Genomic DNA, 26,637 nt, shown 5'->3' with positions numbered 1-26,637 from the left:
TCAGGACTTCTCAGTCGCATCGCAAGATTGCGTCTGCGTAAAAACTACGATGGCGCTATACAGAGCTCCTCTGTACAGATTGAATAAAGTCCCGGACGTGCTCAAACGGAATGAAGTCGCATTTGTGAGCTTTTTTTTCTTAAAGGGTGGCTTCTAAAGGAGATTCTCGAATGCTAGAGCTCGAATGGCTGACTGTGCTTCAATATGTTCACAGTGAATTAAACGTGCGGGTCACTGCTAAAAATACAGAGTAGTACAGTACACCGAAGTCAAGCACTGACATTTTCCGACTGAGCATTTATAAGGATTGGATCGTCAGTAACCTTTCTTGCTCGCTTGGATTTATTGAGTTCCTAAAATGGCAAAGGCAAGTAAATGAGGAACGCAAATACTTATTTTCGAAAAATGCTCTAGGCTCAACTGTTGAGTAAAAATGTCCATTTTATGGTATTTTGAACCATATCGTGTTATAATAACTGGAACAGGGTTCTCCTCGAACCTAGTTTTTTTCTGAATCCTTATGATCAATGCTTAATTTTACCCTTGCTTAATGGAGGGTAGTATATTCACACATAATATAATATGGTCGCACAGATTAGATTATTATTATTATTAGATATTATTATTATTAGATTTTCAAGGTAGAACATTAGCTCAGCGACCAACTCAGGAATGCTATAACAATTATTGTTCGCGGTAAGCATTAGTCTAAGTATTGTTCCTTGTTCCCAATGAAAAAATACTTATTTCCCTAAGTATGCTTCATTACTCCCTGTATTCAAAGAAATAATACTTACACGTACTCATTCAATGCAATTCTACGGATGAATAATAATGTAGAGAAGAATTACACAAACATGGTAACTTAAAATCTTCGCTCTAAAAAAAAGGTATTCAAATCCCTCAGGCTTTACGCTATATCATGCTTTACTGCCGACCACCGTATCATCTGTTAATTATAATTAACTCAGCATTAGTCCCTAAAACGGCACAGAATTACAGGAAAAAATTATTTTTTTCCAAATCGTGAAAGAATTCATTTACCTTCAATTATTATCTGTAACTTTACAATATCGAATCATATTGAAATTAGATAGTTTTATAAGTTTTGCATTTCAATTGCATGTGTTGTAACATATTTATTCCGTAGTTGCCATTCGGGAAAAAAATATCAGCGGCGATCTATGCCTTTAATATACAAAAATCTCTAGAAATGCTTCATAGTAAATTATCATTTAATTTGTTTCGGTTTATTTTCATCAATTTGAATTTCACCTCCTTTCTCAGTCCGCCAGACAAATGGTTTTATGCTCAACGAGATCTCGACTCGCTTTTCAACCAGTATATTCCAGTCGAATTTCCAGAAAGTTGAACTAGCCAACCTAAAAGTTCGTTTTAAGACAACATCATATTTGGTGTTGTTCGATGTTCCGAAATATTCAAAGAATTTGCATTCTTCATCTCTCCTGGCTTGCAGGAACTTCCCAAGCTATGCATTGACTTCGGAAGCAATAACCTCCATGTACTCGTATTATTGATGTTTCGGTCTCTCTCTTCTTTGGTACAAACACGTGTAGAAATTAGAATGATTTCATACAAGAAATTTAGTCGCAATGAAAATTATTCGTGTTAAAAATGGCAATAATTTAATTTCTCATATCTGAGACGAGCATAAATTTCGTAGTTAGAAAAGATAATTATTAAAATAATGGCATTTTAATCCACATGTGTCACCTTGACCGAAGGATTTACTCAATTTCACAATTTTTTCCTGGCATCACAATAACATTTGAAGGATCAAACCGGTTTCGGTTCCTTGAAGGATACTGCCAAGCAAAATTTATCAGACCTTTGTCGAACATCTAAAAACTTTCCGGCCATTGAGAAAATTAAGCGATGTAATACTTCAATGCTGAAGAAAAACGCAAGACAATGGTCACTTGGATGGGAAGGTCGGCCATCTTTGATGCACCAGAGATTTTTAACGCGGCCTGACCTCTGAAGAGGCCATCTCCAGCAGCTGCCTGCCGTCACAAATTAAAGAAACTAAATATTTGTCCTACAGCCCAAAAGTCCTCCTTCAATTGGGCACAAGTGGGCTTGAGCGAGCAACTTGCTGCGCAGCAGATTTTAGGGAAACGTCTATTGCTGGCTTCCTACTGAACGGTTTTGAAATGATGGAGTAGGTTTTAGGGCAGGAGAACACGGTTTTGAAGAAATTTTAGTGAAATATTGTCTTGCAAGTGATTTGTTCACTCACCAACGCGATTTTACCTACAATAGTAAGCCGACTGCATTGAATGCAGTTTTCGAGTGTGTAGACAAGAGTTCTGTTACAAGAAGAAAAGAGGTACATCAGAAGGTAGAAGAATTGAATACATTTTATAATCTCATTTATATCCATAGAAGATTCAATTGGGATACCAGTCATCAGTCACTCGAGTAGAATTTCAAAGGTTCCATTATGAACTTTTCATAATAAAGCCTGGTTTATTCATGTTTGCTGTACGGCAATAGTTTAATTTATTCCTAAAGATGATTTTAATAATTTTTAACGTACCGAGTCAAGGTAACTTAAACTGCTGTCTTGCGGTCAATTTCAACAGATGCGCGAAGGACAAATGATGGTCTCAGAGAGCGACAACAAGCGTTCGATTTGATTCTGTTTTGCATGAGGCACACCACACGAAATTAAAAACATCTTATCTCATAGTTGCTAAAGTCTAATTCCAGAGCTTTAGACAAACCAAAGAAAAACAAATTTCCGTGAAGCTCAAATAAACACTGCATTCAGAACTACTATCGTACATCACGAGAAAATTTGACTTAACGGATCAATGCAATGCAGCTAATTCAAAGTTACCTGTAAGATTTTAGCGGAAGCTCAACGTAAACTATTACCAACTATTACCATTATTAAGTCGATTTCTATAAAAAGTAACTTCACAAATTTTCCCACACGGGTTATTAATCTTACTACTTTTTACTGAAATTCTGTAATTTAATGTTTTATTTCTTGCTTAATCCTGTAATTTAATGTTTTATTTCTTGCTTTAAAACAACAATATTGTGAAAGACTTCGACACGAAAGACGCAGGATTCTGAAACCGTCACTCATGACATTTTATATTCACAGTTTTGTGAACACATGGAGGCCTTTTCAAAGGTTCGGGCGAGTCGAATTGAATGCTTCCGTGGCAGCAAACGATTTTCATCATGCATAGGCCGCAAGCTTATCAGCAGATGGAACCTCACCAGGTTCAACCAATTCCTAAAATTATTCTCGTATCATGCTCACCGAACCGAGCTTTGATGCAGCATGGAAAAACCAGTCCTTCCTATGTTGACCTAGAAATGTGAATAAAATTTCATCCTGATGTGATGCAAAAAAATGGGAAAAAAACTACAAATTTGCACCATAAATATCAGCCGAGATGCCGATGAAGAAACACATGAAGTCTAAAGGCTCTCAGCAATGGATCTTTAGGAAATAAGTTGCCTTAAGGGAGCTCCATCGTTGCGTCTATTTTACATGATTTCCTTTGGGTAAAGCCTGCCGCTCTTTTCAATATTTCAATGGCAAAATGAGGTGTCTGGTCTATGAATTTTATTCTGATATGAGATATTCCTTGTGTCGATCTGTCTCTTTGAAAGAAGACCGCCAAAGATTAGCCTAGTAAAAAGCTGAAAAAGGACCAAAAAGCTGACGATGCGGAACGTTGTTTGTCTTTGGTCGATGGACTTTGAGTTGATGTGATGGCGTGCATTTATTGGCATTCTATGCACCGGTTACTGCGCTTTGCAGACCACGTACGAGCGAGTGCGGCCATGTTGTTGAGTGCATATTCAGGAGTTGAGGTCCGCTCTTGTAATGCCATTACGTTGTTCAGGAAATTCACATAAAGTTTTATATGCAGTGAGCGAGAAGTGGAGTAATCAAGGTAATATAGAATGCTGTAGTAATATAGAATGCTGTATAACAATTTAAAATTACAATTGAAGTGATTATATCAAGCGTCGTTCATTATGCAAACAATCTAATAGGTTAAATGAACATAAAATAATAATAATAATATTAACAACACAAAATAAAAATAAGGTAAATAAAATAAAATGAACAAGTATGTTAGCCTATAATTATTGGTATCCATTTTTTCTCATAACATCCCCGAAAATATACTTGCGTGGTTTAAACTTGCCACCGCGCTTCACATTTCCTTAATAAATATAATCAAAAACATTTCCATCGTTTTTAAAATGGCCTTAACTATTTCGAGGCTACAGAAATGCAGATACTCAAGACTGTTGTATTTTGATGCTCATAAGAACTATTCACTAAAAATATAATTGCAATTTCCCGAGTTTGTGAGTGACGGAACTTCTTGTTTCTCTGTAGCAAGCAAAGCTGAGAGTCGCAGCGGTGTCGGCTGTACTGAGGTCATAAAGACTTAAATCCTCCTCGACGATCGATAAGTTATTGTTATGATCTGCTAGTGACATTTATACGGAATTCAAACGAGCTCTAGCGAGTTACTGTATCCAAGGCGAATACGGTAGCCGTGTTCCTTTAGATCGTACGAGCGTCTGTCACGAGCAGTAGTAGCCCGACGATTGATGTGAGGCCGGATACAGGCTACGTTTCTGGTGAATGCCTGTAACTGCGACTTTGACTGAATGCGCTGTGACAAATTTACGATTTGTGAGCGCTACTGGTATGTCGTTGAAGTATTTTAAAAAAAACATCGCTATGATTTACTTGCGGCTTTTTTGTTTTATAATCCTGAAAACATAACAAAACTAATATTATTTTCGTCATTTAAATCAATATTTTGACATTTTTATAAATGTACTGAACATGAGTGAAGGAGGTTTTAATTTTTTGTACGCAATTACAATGCATTGAATAAATGGTGAGAAGTGTAGAGTCATGCACTACGTACTGTCAACAAATAAAAGGTGTAACGTTCGAATACTTATTAATTACCACAGTGAGTACTCTACATGTTCATGTGTGATATTTGTCAGCCACGAATATAAATTGGCATTCTTACCAATAATTTTATTAATAATATCACATTAATATATGAAATAATATAAAGAACATTTTAGGTATTCAAAATCATAGCAAAGGACGAGAAAGTTTTCAATATTTTAAATGAAAAATTTTCCGGAGGCCAGCTTCATCATCAGTTCAACCTTTCATTAATCGAAGTATAACCTGCTGGCATACGAATAAATTAACACTGTAAGGATTACGCGAAATTTGCATTCAAAATTTGAGTGGCTGCATTAGAACTTTTAAGAGAGCGGTAGTGCGTCGTGTGCATCAACGTACGTAAGTAAGACGTCACGTAACTTCTTTGTTGGATAGTCCGAATAACCGGGCAGGAGTTATCACGCTGAAAATCTCCTTGCTCATATAACTCATTCTGCTGTGCCTTCACACCGATTAGTTCGACGTAACGATCAGGGAAAAATATCATAAAAATGAGAGAAATGAAAAATCATCGTTACAAAATCACAAATTTATATCAACTCTATTTAATCGAAGTGCTTCTAAAACACAAATCTGACCACTTTCACGTTTCCGTTGAATTTTAACAAAAGATGGCCAAATGTGAGAGCTCCTTTGCGTTTCCGTTCATTGTTGACCCAAACCCGATAGATTCCTTGGGTTCTGCGGCGAAAGTATCTGAAACCAATAAGGAGCAAATCTCGAGTAAATCATTTTTTCCCTTCACCAGCCCCTGCGTCACACAAAGTGTGTTCGTTTCTTCCAATGTTTGCATTTTCTGGCGAAAAAATTTCTTGAAACTCTCGCAAAGCTCCCTGAGAAAAGTTCGATTTTGGCACAAATTAAATTAAAGGCGTCCCCGCAAGGAGTGCTGCTTCTTTTCAGCGTCTAATCAATTTTAGTTTTTTTAATGCGCACCACAAAAGCGGGAATGCGGAGCCTTTCTTCGCAGTAATGCAGGGCCACGAAGACCCTTTGTTGTGCCTGTGAGGTTGAGCGGCGAGCGCCCCTGGTGGCTCAGGTATAAACGCTTCCTTCAACTCACTCGCTCGCTCGTATTTGAACTCATTGCCGTGTCGTATTGTTAGGCGTTAGCTCGTCCCGCCCAACGTTGCTTCATTTGCCTATTTAAGCAACGGCTGAGCATGAACTGTAGCTTTAATGAGAGGAACTCACGTTACGTATTCGTGAACGAATGGAGCTCACGCGGCGTATTCGTGAACGAATGGAGCTCACGCGGCGTATTCGTGAACGCATGAAGCTTACGCGGCGTATTCGTGAACGCATGAAGCTTACGCGGTGTATTCGTGAACGAATGGAGCTCACGCGGCGTATTCGTGAACGAATGGAGCTCACGCGGCGTATTCGTGAACGAATGGAGCTCACGCGGCGTATTCGTGAACGCATGGAGCTTGCGCGGCGTATTCCTGAACGCAAGGAACTTACGCGGCGAATTCGTGAACTCGCTGAACTTACGCGACGCATTAGTTATAGCATGGGACTTACGCTGCGCATTCGTGAACGCGAGCGACTTACGCGGCGTAGTCGTGAATGAATTGAATCTGCACGTTGGATTCGTGACCTCCAGGAACTTGAACTATGTATTTATGAGCGTACGGAACTCGAAAATTGTATCCATGAATCAATAATGTTTGGCTCATATAAGGATGAAGTTGTTGAGTGGAATTCGCCGAATTTAAACTTAATATCCATTAAAAATATATTCAACCTTATTTGAATTTGCCGTATACATGAACCTTCACGATGTATTCGTCAACTTATGAAGCATGACTTAATGTGGCTCTAACTTACAGAGATTAAACTTGTCGAGCTTGCGAGATGTATTCTTTAACTCATGATCCTTAACTTTCGGAGCTAAACTTTTAGAGTTCAAAGTCACAAAGCTCACGCATCACATTTTTTACCTCAAGAGAAATTATTTTCTAAGATTGAAGTCATGAAGTTTCAACTTATGAAGCTAGAATTTGCGAAGTTTCAAATTAAGCATCACCTTGAACTTATTTTTAACCTGAAATGTAATCAAATTGCAAACTATTGTTAAATTGCACAAATTATTTAAATTAAACCATACAAATAATTACATGTTATGTAATTATCGAATAAAAATCATGACAACTATTGAATAACAAACAATAAATCAAATTTCAACCAACAAAATTAATAAATAGGAAAATAAAATGCGTTGCAGTTACATTTATTTGCGCCTAGATAAGATCTGCCACATGACTTAACCAGTTCAGTGATGAAAAGGCAGCTTTGTTCGTATAATGTAAATTAGTGTAGTTTGGCAGAAGCTGTTCTTTAATGCAGGTTTCGTTGAAGACCAGAGAGTATTTCTTATTGACAATTTTCTTATTATTTTTCTCGATTCGGCGAATTAGGCTCTTGATAGGAAGTGAAAATCCAAATATCAGGTTTCCAAGGGACATTTTATTATAATTTTACGACGTTTCGAATGCAACTTCATTCATTATCAAGTAGAGGACGAGTTTTGCAACAAGTGAATTTGAATTTTGAAATGACATCAACAAAGTTCACCGTAATCATAAAATCCCACCGTGACCAAAAAGATGCTCACCGTAACCAAAAAGATGCTCACCGTGAACAAAAAGATGCTCACTGGGGCCTATACTTTCAAAAAAGTTAAGAGATTGTAAGTTCATCAGCCAATCATTGACGGCCTTTCAAGCAAAATCCACCAAATCGTAGACAAAAAATCCGAGCGTAAATACTTAAGTTCACTTAGCGAATTTTGAAAGTATAGGCCCAGAACAACAAAGATGCTCACCGTGACGCAAAGATGCCCAATGTGATCACAAGGATGCTCACCGTGACCACAAAGATTCCCAATTTGATCACAAGGATGCTCACCGTGACCACAAAGATGGCCACCGTGAGCACAAAGATGGTCACCGTGACCACAAAAGATTCCCAATTTGATCACAAAGATGCTCACCGTGACCACAAAGATGGTCACCGTGACCACAAAAGATGCCTAACGACTACAACGATGCTTTATAACAGTTATGGAGCAGTAAGGGCGGCAGGCGCACGCCGCATAAAGAGAAACACCTGTACGGCGTGCGCCCTGAGATCAATACCCGCAACAGGTGGCAGCGCACTCCTGCAGCGGCGGGAGTGAGGGGAGTCAAGAGGGGAGGAAGGGAAGGGGTGGGGAAGCTGAGGACATGAGGGGCGACAGGAAGGGAAGAGAATCTGATAATGGTGTGGGATGGTGTAATTTTTAAACAAGGCAGGTGTGTGGAGCAGCTGGAAGGTGTAAGTGCAGAACTCAAATGAAAAGTTAGGACAATGGAAAGGTGATGGAGAAATTTTTGGCACAGACAATCGGAATTATGGAAAAATATGAGCACACAATTCGAATTGGAGACTCACTCAAGCATCCATTGCCATTAATGGATGGCTCTTCACGCTCGAAAATTTTTCTTTTGAAAAAAATTTCTTTTACTATTATTCAAAAGTTTGAAGTGATGATAGAGCTGGTCATGAAATATTTTCTTTATTAAGATAAGGTGAATTTGCACGGTGTTTACTTTTAAAAAAGCAAGTTATTTTCATTTCCAACAAAGATATGATCAGAACTCTCGTGCCTCGGGCTCACAACATATCTTGTTTACCAATGATCTCCATTGCGAAAATGTCAGCTATGCTTCCCTCGGTCGGGAATTTAATCAAGCCGCTTCACCCTGACTTCTTTCGGCCAAATTTCTCCCAGCTAATAACGATTGGAAAACTGCAAAATGCGATATTTTATTTTTTGCCATTTTCTAACAAACGTGCTCCGTACTCGACGTGAGTAACTTGACGACTTTGTTTAAAATTAATCCGATTATCAACCTGAATAATTTTGCAATATCATTTCGTCTAAAAATTTAAATATCTTTCTCTTCCAAAGCTTTTTATGATCGGGTCAAGGAACCTCATTGGTGCAGTTTAGCGATTTTAATTCCCCACAAAACTTTCTTCTTTGTAGAGAAGTTGTGGCATCGAGAACGTCATCCGCACGAGACAGAAAACTTGCCGTCCACAGTTCAGACTAAGCATTGAAAAAAAAACTTCCTCAAAACGCCCCTTGTGGAAGTTTCAGAGCGCCTGAAGTTATTAGGGATCGGTCCCGGAAATTGGTGAATGTGCTCGCGACAGCAGATGGCAGGCAGGCTATAATATCGAGAGGCTTTTATTTTACTTTATGGCCTATAGTGGTTTGATCTTTTAAGAGTTACTAACAAGTTTGACTGATTTTGGTTACTGGATGTGATAAAATTCAAATTGTGAGATTAGCTTAGGAATAATGCGATACATATTCCTAGTTAATGTATTAATGTTCCATAATATTATCAATTACTAGTACTTAGTAGTAGAATTAGCCTGAGCTGCTTACAAAACTAATATTATTATTTCATATTAGATGATATAACAATTATTTCACGGCAATCTAAAAATTAGTTTCGAATTTCTTCCATAATCAAATACAAGTGATCCATTTCTCAAATCAAAGTTTGAAAATAAACAATATTTTCAAAATTACTATTTGCATTCTACTTATTAAATTAAGAATAAAATCAATTCAAATTTTTTATCTTGATATAAGTGTTTTCTGACTGAACAGAGTGACTACGGCCATGTGCAATTTCTGTAAAATGTTTGTACAATTTTTATACACAAATTTCACGGAAATTCATGTAAATCATATTAATTGTTAAAATTACTTAGATCAATTGTTTAAAATGTTTGTCCAAGGACCTTGCCTCATAAGAAGAACAACATACGTCAAGCCATCGCCAACATACGAGTACCGGTCAATAAGCTCTAGCGAGTTTAACGGAACTTCAAAAATTGACTAACTGAAAGCATTGACAATGCGGACCGCCATTTGTCCGATGTCATCTTGGAAATTAAATGATGCAAAAATTCAGTCAACGTCTTTTTTTAATAAAAGCTTATATTGTAATTATATTTTTGATAGTTTTTCCTTTGAGCTTTCAAATCTGGAAGTTTCCGTGAATCATCTTGTACAAGCATTTTACATAAATTTTTCATAGCCGTGGTCACTCTGTTCAGTCCATAAACACTTTTATCATGTTAACAATGTAAAATTAATTTTAACTTTAATTTACACATTAGAATTCAAAATGAGCATTAAGAAAATACTGTTTTTTTTTCAAACTTAGATTTGAAGACTGGATAACTTGAATTCGATAAAGGAAGAAACTCAAAACTAATTTCTAGATTGCCTTGAAATAATTGTTATAATCATCTAATGTGAAATTATAATTCAGGTTTTTTAAACAGCTCAGACTAATGTATAATGGGGAAAAACGAGAAAAGAAATGGATGCAAACTTAAAGAATGCGTTTATGAAAAGTGATAGAAAAATGGATCGAGGATGCATGAGAATGGACAATCAAAAATTACAGCATCTATTTGAAAAATAAGCGAAAAATCTTAAAAAATGTATGGAACATGTTGATTAATATGTATGGAAAATGCAAGAAACATGTGCGCGGAATTGGGTTCATCACGTCAGAGCACAGGCTATTTGGCGACGGTATGTGCTGATAGAATATAATAACATTGCGATATTACTGATATGTTATTATATTATTTTTAACCTTCGCATTCATTATTTTTATTATCAAATTCTTGTTAGCCTTCGCATTATATTATTTTTATTATTATTATTACGTATTATTTATATTATTAAAGTGAACCGGAGAATCAAAGAAAGGTCTCGTTACACCGCAATTAATTCATATGGTCTAAAACATCATTAATGTGTTCGATGCATTCAAATCATACTTTTTCTTAATACAAAGAAACTACGGCCCCCCAAATTGAAAAAATTGTCGCTGAGAAATGATAACATCTAAATGAATGGCCTTGAATGAAAAGAAGAGGCTGCAAGTGTCATGAATATAGTTCATGAGAACTACGGGTCATGGTCAAGTGATGCTTATCCCGCGCGTTGAACTCCATTCATAAATCTGTCAGGCGCAGGAACACAGCAATTCGAGGAAATTTCCACGAAATGAGCCTGTCGCTTCCACGAGACTCGGACTGACAAGCGCCCGATATTTCAGACGCTGTCACTGAGCCTCCGCCCAATGGGCATAAAACAATGGCTCTTCATTCTTGCGAACACTACTTCTGTTGCTCTTCATTCCTCAGAGCATCAAAAGGCGGCTCTTCAAATTTCATTCTTTTGGACATCAAGTTGCGGCTCTTCTTTCCACTAGGCACAAAGATGTGGCTCATCATTCCTCTGGGTACCCTGCAGTTGCGGCTCTTCATGCCTCTAGACACCAAGCGACTGCTCATCATTCCTCTGGGTACCCAGTTGCGGCTCTTCTTGGGCACCGTCAAGCCAAGCCCGGGCCACTGTCATGCCACGCCCTGGGCATGAAAGCACTCACTGTGTGGCCAAATATAATCCAAAAACGATATCGTCCCCGTAAATGCCTCTCCTCAGTGGCCGAATGCAAGCTCGATCTGCCAGCCGAGACCCAGGGGATTAATTCGGAGGCCATTACTCTCAAGCTCTCGTAACCCCCCAAGAAAAATCCTACGGACTGATTGCAGGATTGCGAAGCAATTTGAGGCGGCAGTGAAGTGGTATTCTTACTGCCAGCCATAATGACGCTGCCGTTTCCTTCCCCCTATACATACTTTCGGGCCGTTGCCATTGCAGTCCGAAATTTGCTGAGCCCTGAAATGTCGGCATCCGAAATTGTTGAACTTCGGTTCGGTGGGGCCTGAAATAGCCAAACACCTAAATTGATGGATACTCAAATCGCTGCGAGTTCCGTTTTGCTGAAATTTGGAATTTCTGATGACAAGAATTTCAGTGAACACGAATTGCTCATGCATGCCTGCTATTGTCGGAGTCAAGGATTTCAGGGAGACCACTTTGTCCTTCTGCGGTTTTATCGCAGTCCAAGAGTGTTATAGAGCAGGAACATCGGGGTCAGGATTATTTATGTAAAATTGATTGATACCGAGTGTTAGAGTAACATTTTTAGAGGCCGGCAGTGTTGAAGCCTGGATTCTGAAATGGATGCGAGTAACTTTTCTGAATGGAGGAAGCGCTCGGCTATTATTAATAACATAAAAATTAAGTAAATATGGTAATTAATTTGTGAATAAGTTCTTGATTGCAGCGAACAAAATATATTCTACCAAATAAATGAAAAAATGAGCTACTAAATCATTTATAATTCATGAGTCTGCATAAAAAGTTTTCAATTTCCGGATACTCAGAGCACAAAGTAATGGAAAAACCTCTAACGGTTCGGATGAGCTTGACTTTATTTCGCTCAGGCATTAAAACCAAGTTAAAGTTGAATCGTTTTTATTTTAAAGTTTCCCCAGGTGGGAGGAACACCGAGAAAGAAATTGACTAGAGGCAAATGAGATTAAGTTGAAAGTAGTTTTGAAACTTTAATGGCACATCTAGAATACAGAAATGGGCCTTGCGTGGACCAGCTTTGCCATCACGAAATCTTTTCTACGTTAATATTGAAGAAAAGCTACGAAGTCAGCCAATTAGACACAAATTTGAAATTGTAATTTACAACTTCCTTTCTCATATAAATGTTATATATAGTTTGCATATATTATAGTTTGCAATATTCTTTGCGAACTTTATTTCATTGTGAATTTACGGTCTACGTGAAAAACATAAGTAGCGTGAAACATTCTGTTGTGGGATAAGAGCCAGTCATTACTCACACAGTAAAACAACAGGATTGAAAATGAAAAAGACTGTAACTGAGATTTTAATGCAGGGTAAATTGACAAGGTGGGCTTTGAAAGTAAATATTAGGCTATGGAAAAATAGTGTAAATAATACCCTTATTGGCTACGTACTTATCAGTTGAAGAGTAAATCTAAAAATAATCGTCGTTGAAGATGAATAAAGAAATAATAATACAATATAATAATTATTTAATAAATAAAAAGGAACCTATTAGAGCTTTAACTAACCTACAGCGGGGATCAGCCGAACGATAACGATCAACGAGAAAATTGTGTTCGCGACGTTAACTTCCTAACGGTGTAGCCAAGGTAAAGGGTAGTTATAATTTATTACGAAATAAAACTCGCAAAATGGCTAACACTACACTGTCACTGACTCTGATTTTGGTATTTCAAATGGAAAACGAAGAAAGCTACAAATATAATTGACAGTTGTTGTTTTGATGGGATTCGTTAAAATTAATTAAGTAACGAGCAGCCTTGGAAGTGCGACATCGCAAATATTTTGCTTGGAAGTGCAACATCGCAAATATTATTGTTTCAACTCGTAAGTGCAGGACAACCTTGTTTCTGTAGCACTCATATAGGAGCCTTTTATATAATGTCCTCCGAGTCACAGCAGTCTTAAGCCAATGATGGACACCGAAAATAAGGTAGAAGTTTGCTCATTAACGTACATGGCTAAATTACGCTGGCATCAAGACCAATTTTGGCCAAGTTTCCAGATTCGGTACCCAGGGTGACTAACTTCCCCACGTAAAACTTGCGTGCACTGATGCTGGCTAGTCAGAACAGGGAGAGTTACAAGTTATAAGTTCGAATAAAGTAGGAAAAAAAGAGTATTCATTGCGATAAATTGGTAACTGCAAATAAATATAACACAAGAATAATGACTGCTCAATATGATTTGAGAAAATGCATTAAACAAAGTGTTTAACAAAATGCAGAATCTTATGTTTCATAATTAAATTTTCTCCACTTCATTGGAACAGGTTGTGATGTTTATTTTGCATTGAATGTGCCTGAATTAAGATCTGAACGGCGCCAAGCACACAATGGTTGTAAAAAAACCCTATATCTTGCGGTGAAGCTTCAGTGACTGTCGAAATATTTCGTTCTCCATAACGACATTTCGAACAGTGGTCCTCGTATGATATGTATAATTCTCTGGACGGTCCGCTGTAGTTCATATATACGCACAGTGTTTTCTGTATGACTCGAACCCTACAGCAACTATGGCAGAATAGGCCGAGAATTTTTGTGTAGTACTTCCATGGCAAAAAAATATACGCTGGCGATGCTGAATAATAGGAAAAACTGTTTTAATTCTCATAATAATAATAGTAATAAATCCTGGAACATTGAACTTTGCTGGTATCAGAGATGAATGTTATGAAATAGTATGAACTTACATGTGCAACGGAGAGAAGAAAAACATATATAATGACAACTTATTTAATGTACGCACGATTCCATGACAGTTTTGGAATCTTTTAATATTTTAACCAGGAAAAAATTTATATCGCCTCATTCGAATGTTTACACGTTCAACGAGCACGAACGTGCAATTTACCTTAACTAAAAAAATGCTTGTAATCCCAAGTTGAGCCTAGATGGCGAAACCAAACTAATTTGTGAAGGCGGCAGGACACGGGAAGCAGCGTCAAGTCGAACTTAAGTCATTAGGGCCATCGAAAAGTTGTCATCCTTGCCGTGAAATCCGGCGTGCTCGTTGCGCCGAGAATTAATGTCACTTCAATGACTCATAGAAGCGAAATTAGGATTCCGGGAAAAACAAAACTTCAATGGTTCGAGGAAAAACAAAGACTTTTACAAATTTTCACAGGAGAGAGCGAGCAAAAGTTAGAATGATGGTAATTGAATTTACTTTTGAATCTGAAACGAGTGTGACCTATTGAAAAAGTTTTGATGGAGAGACCAATTGAGATCGGAATTGAATCCAAGGCCGATGCGCAGTGTCTAAATCTCTGGCACCGTGATCACAAATTTCCATACGAAGCGACTTCATTTTCGCCCTAACAAATCAATAATTGTCATGTGCAGCGACTAAATTTCCATCGCACTAATCGATATATTTCAATTCTCAACAACTAAATCTCTGTTCCCATAATCACAAATTTCCAAGTGTAGCCTCAAAAATATCTTCAACATAATAAAAAATTTCCATATGCACCATCTAAATTTTTACCGCCATAATCACTAACTTTCAGGTAGCAGCATTTAAATTAAAAAAAATCTCAACAATCTTTTAAAGCAGCATTTAAATTTTCGTTCTAAAGATAATTGATTTACATGAGCAGCGACAATAATTTCGGCCCGACGAGCATTAATTTCCATGTGCAGCGTCTAAATATCAGCCATCACAATCCCAATTCCCCACGTTCATCAACTATTTGCAGTCTCCACGAATGTTCCCATGCAACCTCGTGCTTATTGTGGGATGTGAATATGGCAGGACAAGATATGTTGAAGAGAAGCTATATACGGGCACCATCATGCCCCATAACTTCCTCCTACCAATAAATTATGAACCTAAAATGAATAATTTACATTAAAATTACCACCAATCCACGTGCAGCGTGCGACCACATCTACTACGGGGAGGTTGGCCGCACGTACGAGGTTCAGGTGCAGTGGCCGCGGAGGAACCTACGCGATTCAACGTGCAACGTGACACTGGTGGCAGCCGGCGGCCCGCACGGCGATATCGTGCAGGTTGCGCTACGCAAGTTCAGCATCGGCAAGTTCAACTCGCATACCGACCATGGCTGCCCCCATGGACACATGCAGATTGTCGAGAACATGAGACAATACAGGTGAGAGTGACGGCCAGCACAGATGTGTCTTTAGGGATACAGAAATACTGTCAATTTGCAGATTTAATTAAGATCGTTTGATCCTTCAATTTTTATTCCAATAATTAATTTTACGACACTTATTAGTTATACGAAAACTCATCAATGGAAACTAATGGCTGCTAAGGAACAACATACGTAACGGTTCGGTGTTTATTGTACAAAACAATCTGGAACTGTATGTCCAGCTCCCTTCTTTATCCAGCTAGAAAAAAATAACCGTTAAAATAGTTGGCATTAAAATTAGGTAAAATAACAATCGTCTCCACTATAGTACATGAAATGATTTACCTGATTGTTATTCAATGATGCTTATACTTTAATTATTTTGTGTTGATCAGGCCCGGTTACTGGTGCGGTGACGGTGTGGGCTTGGACATCTATTATAGCGAAACTCCGTCGGTAACTTTGCTACTAACTCGGTTAAGAATGGATAACGACCTGACAGCCATCGATTCTTTCTCGGGCTTCTACTTCAAAATGGCTTACAAGTTCATCAGGCAGTCAGATGCCATAGTTCGGTACGGTACGCCAGACAAGCAAAAATTTACGGGCGTCAGAAGTTCCTCGTCCATGTGTCACTTTATGTTTCCTGCGTGTGATGTGAAGCCGTGCTACGTCCAGTCGCCTAACTTTCCTGGCCTTTATCCAAGAAACACAACCTGTTATTATCATATCACGCAAACACAAATCCCCTTCGGTAAGAAGGCACTTATTTCACTGCGGCAGCGAAGAGCACATCTCATCAATGTCAAGAGCTCAAAGCAACCCCTGGACACTGAGGAAAGACACCTCAAACTGTACGATGATTGCTATTACGTCGGAGATTACGTAAGAATATACGATGGCAACAGCACCAAATCTCCTGTGCTGCTAACTTTCTGCAGGGGAGCAGAATTACCCGAGATAATTTCATCCGGGGCAAGTTTGCTGATAGAGTTTACGACTTCTCCTTACGACTCGCCAAGTCATGAGTCGCCTTGGAAGTACGTGAGCGGCTTTGAGTTGGTGGTCAAAACGAAGTACGTGTCCAAATTCAGCTCCGGTAACACATGTTATCAAATTCTGACCCCTCAGAAGAACTCCACAGGTTGGATAAGTGCTCCTGATCACAGCGTGACACCTAACACAACCTGTGTTTGGGATTTCCGTGGACCTCCAGGCTACGTCATCTGGATTATCTTTGCGCGGTATGCGCGTGAAACGCAAGTTCGCCGCCATCACACCACTTTGTGCGAGTCACGCCTCACCATCCAAGACGGAAGCTTGGGAGCCAACAAAACCAACCTAGCATCTCACTGCCGTGATACCGTGCCTCGCACGTGCGATAGAATAGCACGGCTTGCCCACTCCAATACCACGGTGCCGCCGTGTGGCCCCTACGAATCTTACGTCACTCACGGTGAACAGGCAAGCATAACGCAGGAGTTCGGCGAAGGTAGCCTCGTCACGAAAGTTAAATTCTTGGCCACTTATGAGTTTGTCGACGCCAGGCAAGCTGGTGAAGAAAGGTTTTCTCCTTGCAGTCGTGTTATCTACAGTAACGGCACGGCTAAGTCACACAAACTAAGGTGAGGCCAAAAAGAGATAGAAACGTTTATTTGTATTCAAAGAGTTGAAGGGGAAATTGATTCATGGAATTGGAGGGGCTTTCTATTACATGTGATTGGAATAAATGAACAATTTTACTACATTATTAGAAGCTAAACTAAAGACAATGGTACAGATATATATTGGTTCCGAGCCGATGGTTACAATAAGCTCTAAATAACAAAAAAGCTTATTTTTTTCTGCAGCAATTCTTTGCGGAATGTAATTGAACGAACCTTCGTTGAACTAACGTTACTCCAGACCTCGACACAGAGAAGACGTGGGCTGGAGCGATCGGAGTGGATTAGGTTTAATTTGTCGCGTGACTCGTTTTAATGACTAACTAATTAAGGTCAGATGACCTCCCTTCAGGCCTTTGACTTCGAACTAAAACGTTGTTCTTCACACTTAATATCAATTGACATTGACTCAATTAACACTAATTTGGTCTATAAACATGTATGAATTTTAACATGTTTAAAAATTTAAAAAGCCCATAATATCTAAGTTTATTTTGAAAATCAAAATCAATCTGCGTTATTTTTTATTACGCGCAACACTGACCACTGGATGTTCTAATAAGAAACTTAAATTGATATTACTGGCAAATTTAGACACATACTTCGCGGCAAATAGTCGCACCTCCATGTTGACAATAGCAGTTTTTTTATTCAAACTCAAATCATTTTTTTAACTGATTTGCACTTATAGTATATGAAGTCATCTGGAAGTAAAATTACGTCATCTTTCATGCGCACCTGTTCCGACAGTGGATGCGTCGTTCCTTTTGTTACCAGTCTAGGTTCAAAAACCCTAAATTAAGTATTCCTTTTCTATGGTTCTGGTATTAAAAAAATCACATTCGGACAAAGTTTTGAGACTTTGTGGACAACGCTGGCAAGACGAGCGCAGAATTCCAGGTGATGTAGCATCTGCTGCGGCGACTCAGATCCTCTGAATTACCCCCATAAACGTAATCCCAGATAACCCGAGTATTGCTGTGGATGTCTACGAACGAATTCCTTTTAATGCCGAGCTGTGGCATACGATCGCAAACGAGCACACAAGATGCACGGGTTTTTCTAAAATCGCACCAAAACCCCAGGATATTATTTCGAATTTATTTATTCACTTTCTTCTCGTGATTCGAGATAACCTGAGTGGTATCGCTGCAAATGTGAGCCAGCAAATTCTTTCTAAAGCCGAGCGGCAGTAAACGATTGTGGGCGAGGATATTTTGCTGAATTTTTGTCGCTCAGAACTCGAGGTTTGATTTTATTTCAACGGCTGTCATCAGGTTTATCGCTTTTTACTTCAATGCTCACAAGATCCTCGACTGCATTGCCCTCTTGCACGCGTAAGTTTGCCTCATTGTGGACGTTTACCTCAACAGATTTCATAAGCAATGAAAGACTTGCCCCAATAATAACGATTGTTTAATCTTGTGTCGCTGCGGTATCGTCTTTTGGAGGTTTACATTCAATGCGAGATGCATTGTTAAAAGTTCTGTGCAGAGCTCGCTGAATACCAAGTTAATTTGAACAATATGACAGGGATACTACGGCGTAAATATTTCCTCAACGGGAGGATATCATTGTGATTGTCATAATACGAGAAAAAGCATACCAAATTTCAATCTAAAACATTAGTTTGAAAGATGAAAAATATGTATGAACTGTAAACATAATTAGAAACGTCTGGTATAAATGAATTTTAGCTGCAGTGCTAAAAAGTTTAACACTAGTGCCATTGAAGCTCAATCTCTCACATTGGGCAGTGTTTACTCTATGATATACATATGAGGTTAATTAGAGACCATTTGAAAAAAAAACACTCCAAGCACAAAATACAATTTTTTCACGTATAATTTCTTCATTGTTTCTTCAATTCAGCTTGTCTTCATTCATTCAATTCAAACCTGTCTAGCTCCACTGAACTCGATATGAATATTATAGGTCGAAGTAACTCCGCCAAACCTTCAGCCGGCGATATAAGCCAACTGAGAATCAGCCGAAATATTCTGTGAGGTTAGGCCTGGCGTATGCCCAGAATTGCGTCGCGGTCAAGTTATCTACAGCTTTGGGCATTGGGCTTCCTCACTGCAGTCCGCGGAAGGGTTCGGCGGACTCATACAGAATCGGAGGCCGTTTCTCGCCCTGCTATTGTTTGGCCTAGCCTCCCTAATTGACGCCAGGCTCCCATAATCTCGAAGCACCGCCCTAGCAAATCCCTAAAGTTAAATTGAAACGAAAGTTTTAATTATCACACCTAAATTAAACATATGACAGGCAGCGTCAGAAGTCTCAATGGTGGTCGTTCAGCGAATTTCATGTTCTCGGGAGAACAGCTGGTGGTCGATTTCGCGGCTAGATTGGATTAAAATGAAGATTGAAATAATAGGTTGGATTTAAATAAGGATTTTAACAATTTTTTATGCTCAACCCAACTATTTTCAGATAAAAAACTTGAGGGTTTGATTTTCTAGTAATGAGAAGAATCTCAGGCGGGAAAATCTTCAGCACGATCCATGCTAGAGAAGCATTATGCTTATGTAGAGCATAAGCATAAGCATACTTATGCTCTACATTCTACAAGCATACTTATATAAGTGTCACAAGTATCATAAATAATGACGCGTCCATTACAATCTCAGAAACGATCGTTCCATAATGATGAATAAATTGTATATATCCAGTGTAGTATTAATATTTTTGTATGTATACATGCATGTGCGAGGTGCTCTCGAGAGTATCTCGCTGTAAAGTTTAAACCCATGCTTAAATTTAACTAACTATTCGGAATTTAGTTATGCCTTGAATTCGCTCTAAAAGCTTCCACGTGTTGTGCCTATCTAAAATTTTCAGTTGGTTCTGACGTATTTCTCCCAATTAAAAATGGGTTTGATTGGAGTTGCTGCATTTTACATTTCGCAACTCATGGCTATTCAACTGCTATGGTTATAAGAGAAAACACAATTTCTATTATCAACATGACATGCTAGACATGGAGAGATGCGTCAGGAGCGCTAAAAATGCCTTTTCTGTGCTAAAGAATATTAAAATGTCGTAGTGCGTTTGCTAACGAGATTTCAAAGACTTCATTTGCTCTGCAATATTCGATAAACGGCCATTCCTGCTCAAACTCTTTAAATAAATCTTAGTTTTTTCATATTGAAATCGGTTCGCTTTTAGTTTATTAATCCAGAGTATAAGACGGATTGAAATCGTAGAAGAATATTGCTAAAAATTTTGCTGATTATCTAAATTATCTTACAAAATTTTACCTCGAACTGACTCATCATAATTCATTTCTACCTTTTTTTTGCAGTGCCCCCAAAAACGTCTTCCTATACGGGAGAGGAGGCCGGAAAAACGTTCACTGTTCCTGGCTAATAGAAGGCAAAAGCGACGAAGTTGTAAAACTCACCATAAATTCTCTGAAGACTGGAAGCAGCACCTGCAGGACATTAGTGCGCCCTCTCACTGAAAGTCTGGACTGTGACGGTGGTGAAGCATCAGTGATGAAACTTCACTTATCTGAAATGCCATGGAAAGATGTGGAGGTGCCGCGCGCCTGCTTGTGTTCCCAAGAAGTTCTTCCTCACACAATTGAGTCCAGAGGATCTGCCTTGATGTTCAATATGACACTACTAGGCATGGGTCCTGGAGATGATTACAAAACCTTCAATTTCGACGTCGATTACGAATTTGTTAAGAAGCCCGAGTGTTCAGGTGGTAATCGCAGGCTAACCAAACCCGCTGGTGGAGTGTTCCTGGGCTCTGAGGACACGTCAGAAGAGTGCGATGCGAAGCCTTGGCTACTAGAAGCCCCTGTAGGCCATTCTTTCCTTCTTACTCTTCCTAAAGCCACCTTGGCCAACGAATCTTGTAGCACAGATTCTCGTTTGGTGCTTCGTACTCCAGGAGCTACGGACACCTTAGTAGTGGTTTGTCCGGCTGCTGCGCAAGACGCCGTGATTCAATTAGTCTGGCCTCCAATTCCCGGTTTGCAACAGCAAGACAATAGCAGGCCTGCGTTTCTGCAGAATTTTGTTCGAGGAATTCCTCAACTTGTTGCTCAATGGGAGCCACGCAGAGCTTCAGCTCTGAGGATGCAGTGGCTTCACCTCAGAGACCCGGACAAAGTCGCCGAGTCGGAAGCTGAGTCAGCAGCCTCGGCTTCACGAAGGCGCAAGTGCAAGGAACTTTGTGTGGCTCTCGGCGCCTGTATTGCGGAGCAGCTCTGGTGCGACGGCACGTCCCACTGTCCTGACGGTCAGTCTTCTTTACCTATTGACCCTCAAGCTTTCAAACCTAAAACTTTGGTGTTTTCCTTAAAAATATTTATACGAGTTAGTTCATGAGTCACATTTGCATACTTGGATTATTTTATGATTTTCTATTGCATCATTTGATTAATTTATTCAGCTTTTTGCAAACATTTTTTTAAATTATGAATTGTTTCATATAAATTTTTATTCATATTGAAAACAATTGTACCGCGCTTACAATTTCACCCCTCCTTTGATTTGCTACCGATAATTTTACTTATTGGAAGAGTGAAAAATTTTTATACAGGGAGTGACGAGACGCTGTCGAACTGCTTCCTAGAGCGCATCCCATGGCTGTACTTGGCCATGGTGGGCTTGACGATCACAGTGCTTATTCTGATCTCGGCTTCCACAATAGCGCGACAGCAGCGTCACAAGGCTGACGATTCGCTATCCAATCACATCCACATCCAACACGACGACCATCTTCCTCCGCCTCCACCCATCATCAAACGAACCAACAAGAAGAAGATGGCCAAAGAAACACGTAGGGCGAGCACCCAGGAGACAATTCTCCCAGCCAAAGACAATCATCACCGCCTCAGTGCCTACACCCCCGACGAGTACACTGATATGGACTTCGAGACGACCGTCTGAGGAAGGTGGAAAACCATAGATGTTTAGAGAAAAGTCTGTGTCCCAATATACTTACATTTATGAAGTATTTACAAAAGCGTGTATTTTACATATTTACTCGAGAAAAGGCATTTCGTAGCGTTTTGTTGACATTTAAGGGCTGTTGGAGGAGTTGCTATCGTGGTTCAATCATATTGTGGTATGCAGTATAAGATACCACAATGGATCATACAATTATTCCAGCTCTTGATCTGATAAACGTGTTAATTTATTTCCGCCGTTATACTATTTGGTGAACTGAAGTGACAGCTACTTCCCTCTTTATCCCGTTATAACACATTGTGACTGGAGAACAGATTAAATTAAGGGAGAAAGCGATATTTTAATATTTACTCTAAGGCTTGAATAAAGCCACCGTGCGAACTTGAAAATTTTCGACAAATCGTAATCTAAAAATTTATCGAGAATAGCAGAAATGTTCAACATATTACGTCAGAAGACTTTACGAACAGCAAGGGAAATAATTCATGAACATGCTCAATGTATCCGTTCCGAGTGTGTATGATACGTTATGGTAAGAAAAATTGTAGTTATGTATCATGTTACTCAGACATGAGTAGCGACTACTTGGAAAGGCGTGATGTTTATATAAATGTTATGTTTCATGCAATTTATTTCTAAATGGTATGAAAGGGTTAGTTCGGCTCATTCAAAATTATAATTAACAATATGTGAGAACTTTATAAATCACATGATAGGCGGGTGAACGAAAGAGCGTGTACGGTGTAGTCGGTAGAACCAAGAATCAGAAACACTCTTCAGATGCAACCGATTTCATTTCAATGCTATGAATATTTAGCTTACTCTCTTATTTAATAATCAAAGTGGTCGAAAGCTCGAGCACTTCTTTATCATGATGCCTCAACAGGGAGTACTTATTGCTCATCAGATATATATTGATAGAATAATGCGATGGTCATTAACATGTATGGCTCAAGAAAACATTGTGAGCCTCTGAACTGTGCCGCCCCGTCAGGTGTTAAAACAAGCTATTAATTCCCACAGTAGAGCTTCCCAAGCTTGACTAATACTGTGGAATTAAGCAATTTTTCATATTCGATTATCAAAACTTCAGATGGAACTTATAATGAAACGTTTTATAGAGCATGGCCAATGGCCGTGAGTATAGCAATGAATGTTAATACACTTGCTGAGTTACTCAAAATGAAGATCGTTTATTCGTGGAAATACAATGCCATAAATGTAAATTTTTAAAGCATAATTTTTCAACGGTCTCTTTTTGAATCGTGTACAGCCATAGACTTTCGTAGCCATGCAGGATCAAACTTGTATCCAAAATACTGGTTTTGTAATCAACTTGTAACGACATGTTTTTATACTCATAAGCCAGGGTGCTCATTGCAATACTATTTAATGTTCAGTATGATAGTTTAAGGCCCCCACTCCCCCATCCCGATATCCTATTGCAGGTTAAACAATAATCGGTATTACTAATATTACTATTGTTCTATCTTTCTTCTCTAATGGCTGCTATTTTCCAACACAATCATTATTCATTATTAATACAATTCATTGCTCAATAATCGATGGTCATCTGAGATAAATGGTCACCTAATTACTATAATTCTGTGGAAGGAATTGGTGCAAGTCAATGAGTCAAAAATATTCGGTCATTATTTGGAACAAATTTGTACTGATGAACGTGCATCTACATGCAACTTAATATCAATTTTATATCACCTCCTGAAATCATTAATATAATATTAAACAGTGAATGTAATTGGGGTTAAAATTTACATCTCCCTACTTCAGCAATATGAACTTTTCTCGAAAGGCGAAATATCTTCAAGAAAAATATTGCGATGGGAATTGAAAAGTAACGGGATAATTCCATGAAGTTGGATAAAGTAATGAAAATGGTCTCGGCACACGTAAAATGTACATGTGAAATGGGACCTAATTATCAAAAGCCTCTCATCAGCCAGGCACGTGCAATGTTGGTCAAATGAAAAAATCTTATAAATCATCAGCACACATTCCTCGCATAAAATAAAAATTATGAAACGCGGACCATTAAGAAATTGCTCTTTGTTTCCATCTGTTAAAATGACTATTGCACATAAACTTGCACATAGTTAAGTGTATATCATAGTAACATTGATTCTCTTGTACGCTAAGAATGACAATATATATGACCTTCTCCGATCGGAAGTCTGAATTGGAGCAATCTTTGTTTCACTGCTGATTGCAGAATGCATTATTTTGCCAATGAATGGAACATTAATGTGTTACAAGGTTACGGACTAATCTCCGCACATTTCATCATTATTTTTGTCATAATTTATATATTTGTGCATTCTAGTTTTGAAGAACACAAATTATTTTTGATTTAAAAAATTGCATGTGCATTTAGCAAAGTTCCCATTTTGAATCTTGCTCATTGAGAATTTTTTAAAATGAAGCAAAAACAAAGAATGCTCTGAATCACGCTCATAGATTCGATAACTATGCTGCTCCTCTGTGCTGTGATAAGCTCTCATTCTCTTAATCTCAAATACTTTATTGCTCGTATCTGCAATCCATAACTATTTTGTAATCAGAATTACGATGTTGGTTTTCTAATCGTTTGGTGTGATAACTTGTTGTTCGTCATCTCATCTTAGCTGCTGCTTACTCGTTTACTTGATAATGTGTAAAGCGTTGTATTTATTGTGTGCTCATCATGTTCGGCGTATAGACAATAAAAAGACACCAGCAGGAAGTCGAAGCCATTTGTGGGCAGCTTAATTCCTGCAAAGACGTTTACCTGCTGTGAGGTCAAACTTAACCTAAAAATGTTGCAATCTTGTGATCTCGGAACATGTTTCTAGAACTGCCAATGATATTAGTGCATCCCTCTGAAGGTAATCACTCGAGTGATTACATTTACATAAATTCGTCAACACTGAAAAATCATGTCGAAATAACCTCAGAGACAAATATTCGTTGATGATAGAGTATCGGTTCCACAGTCTTATAACTACATGGATTTTGTAGCAAAAATATACAATCTGCGTGAAAAATGAAATTCTTGCCCTGATTTTGCGGTCATGCTTCCGCACATTGAACCTTAAAGCATTTTTCTTTTTTCGTCTGAACGCGACAACCCCTCTGGATGTTTAACCCAGCCATTAATCATGCGTTTATTGATGTCGAGTTGTAAATGATTATGTAAATTTACCGTGATCGTCTAACTGAACATTGTTCTTCCTTGATTGCACTTCGTTCCTTTGTGCACTCATTTGCTTTCAGTTCATGAAGAGGCAGCAGTTACGACGGCCTGGTCATGCGAGGCGTTGCAGTGTTGCGTGGCAGGTGCACGGCCATATTATCACGTCGATAGTTAAATTTCGAAATTAAATTTTGAGCAGAAATTATCTTATGTGAATAATTATTGCTCGATTCTGTTCGTCGAAAATTATCAATGAAGTCGCACATTTGAACGAGTGTTCGATCAAATAATATGCGGTAGGAAGAATTAATTAACGTCAACCTTCAAAACTAGGTCATGAAGGACCTAGCGTTAAAATATAAGTTCAACCCAGAAATGACAATTTGTTTGTGCATTAGGCAGTTAATTTTAAATTTTTGTCCGGACTTGTTCACATGAATTTGCATCCTGTATGATGTGGTCATTGAGTCTTGATGTAAGTTTTTGAATGATAACTATTATGTTGTCATTCAATGATATATGTATGTGTGTATGAATGATAACTGTTATGTTACTAATCAATTACTAATCAATTTGGAATTGCGATCGATAAATATTTCAGGAAATGAATTTCATTTAAAGAATTCATTAATGAATTCACGGAAAATGAATGTAAACAATATCGTTGTTTTTATTAGAGAATAACCGAACGTTTTTCGAGCAAATAGCAGAGTTCTTGAAGATGTGCGAATGCAGTAAGTGAAATACAGTGTGGAACTTTATATATCTGTTTTCTGCTTAAATGTTTCCATTTACATAGACTATTACACAGAATGTTTATATTTCCTCTACGAAACCCCTTTGTTTTATTGTCCTTGTGCAGCCTTGCATGGTTTTCTAGGATATTATGTTACGTATGGATATGTTTTAAATCATTTAAATCACAATGACAATGGATATATAGCATGACTTTAATGGACAAACGTTGATGTAATCATTCATATGGATTCAACCTAGAAAATACAATGAATAAATTGGTTGCAATAATATGAAAACACCGCTGTAGAAACTCGGTGTTTGCGTCAGGAGGTCATTTACTGTATGCACCTCCTGACTTAGGAAGGGTTCGTTGACTAAAAGGATAAGTAAGACACATCTGTCTAGATAACATATCTTGATACGGGGTGGTAATATAAGAGTGTTATACAATACAGGTAGAAGCTGCGGCGTTGACAGTAAGGTT

At 38.4% G+C, this 26,637-nt stretch overlaps 1 protein-coding gene across 1 annotated transcript in view; it reads left to right on the top strand.

Annotated features, from left to right (window-relative positions):
- The window catches only part of LOC108681078, a 33,335-nt gene extending 7,085 nt beyond the window's left edge, over positions 1-26,250 (top strand). The window contains exons 2-5 of the mRNA XM_018170058.2: positions 15,411-15,648; positions 16,029-17,258; positions 20,605-21,551; positions 21,855-26,250. Of these exons, the coding sequence (XP_018025547.2) occupies positions 15,411-15,648; positions 16,029-17,258; positions 20,605-21,551; positions 21,855-22,204 (2,765 nt within the window). The 3' untranslated portion in view covers positions 22,205-26,250. The remainder of the gene's footprint in view (positions 1-15,410; positions 15,649-16,028; positions 17,259-20,604; positions 21,552-21,854) is intronic.
- The last annotated feature ends 387 nt before the right edge of the window (positions 26,251-26,637 follow it).

The sequence above is a fragment of the Hyalella azteca genome, unplaced genomic scaffold (genome assembly GCF_000764305.2).
Source record: "Hyalella azteca isolate HAZT.00-mixed unplaced genomic scaffold, Hazt_2.0.2 contig6950, whole genome shotgun sequence".
NCBI classification, from domain to species: Eukaryota; Metazoa; Arthropoda; class Malacostraca; order Amphipoda; family Hyalellidae; genus Hyalella; species Hyalella azteca.
This window is presented reverse-complemented; position numbering and strand designations above follow the sequence as displayed.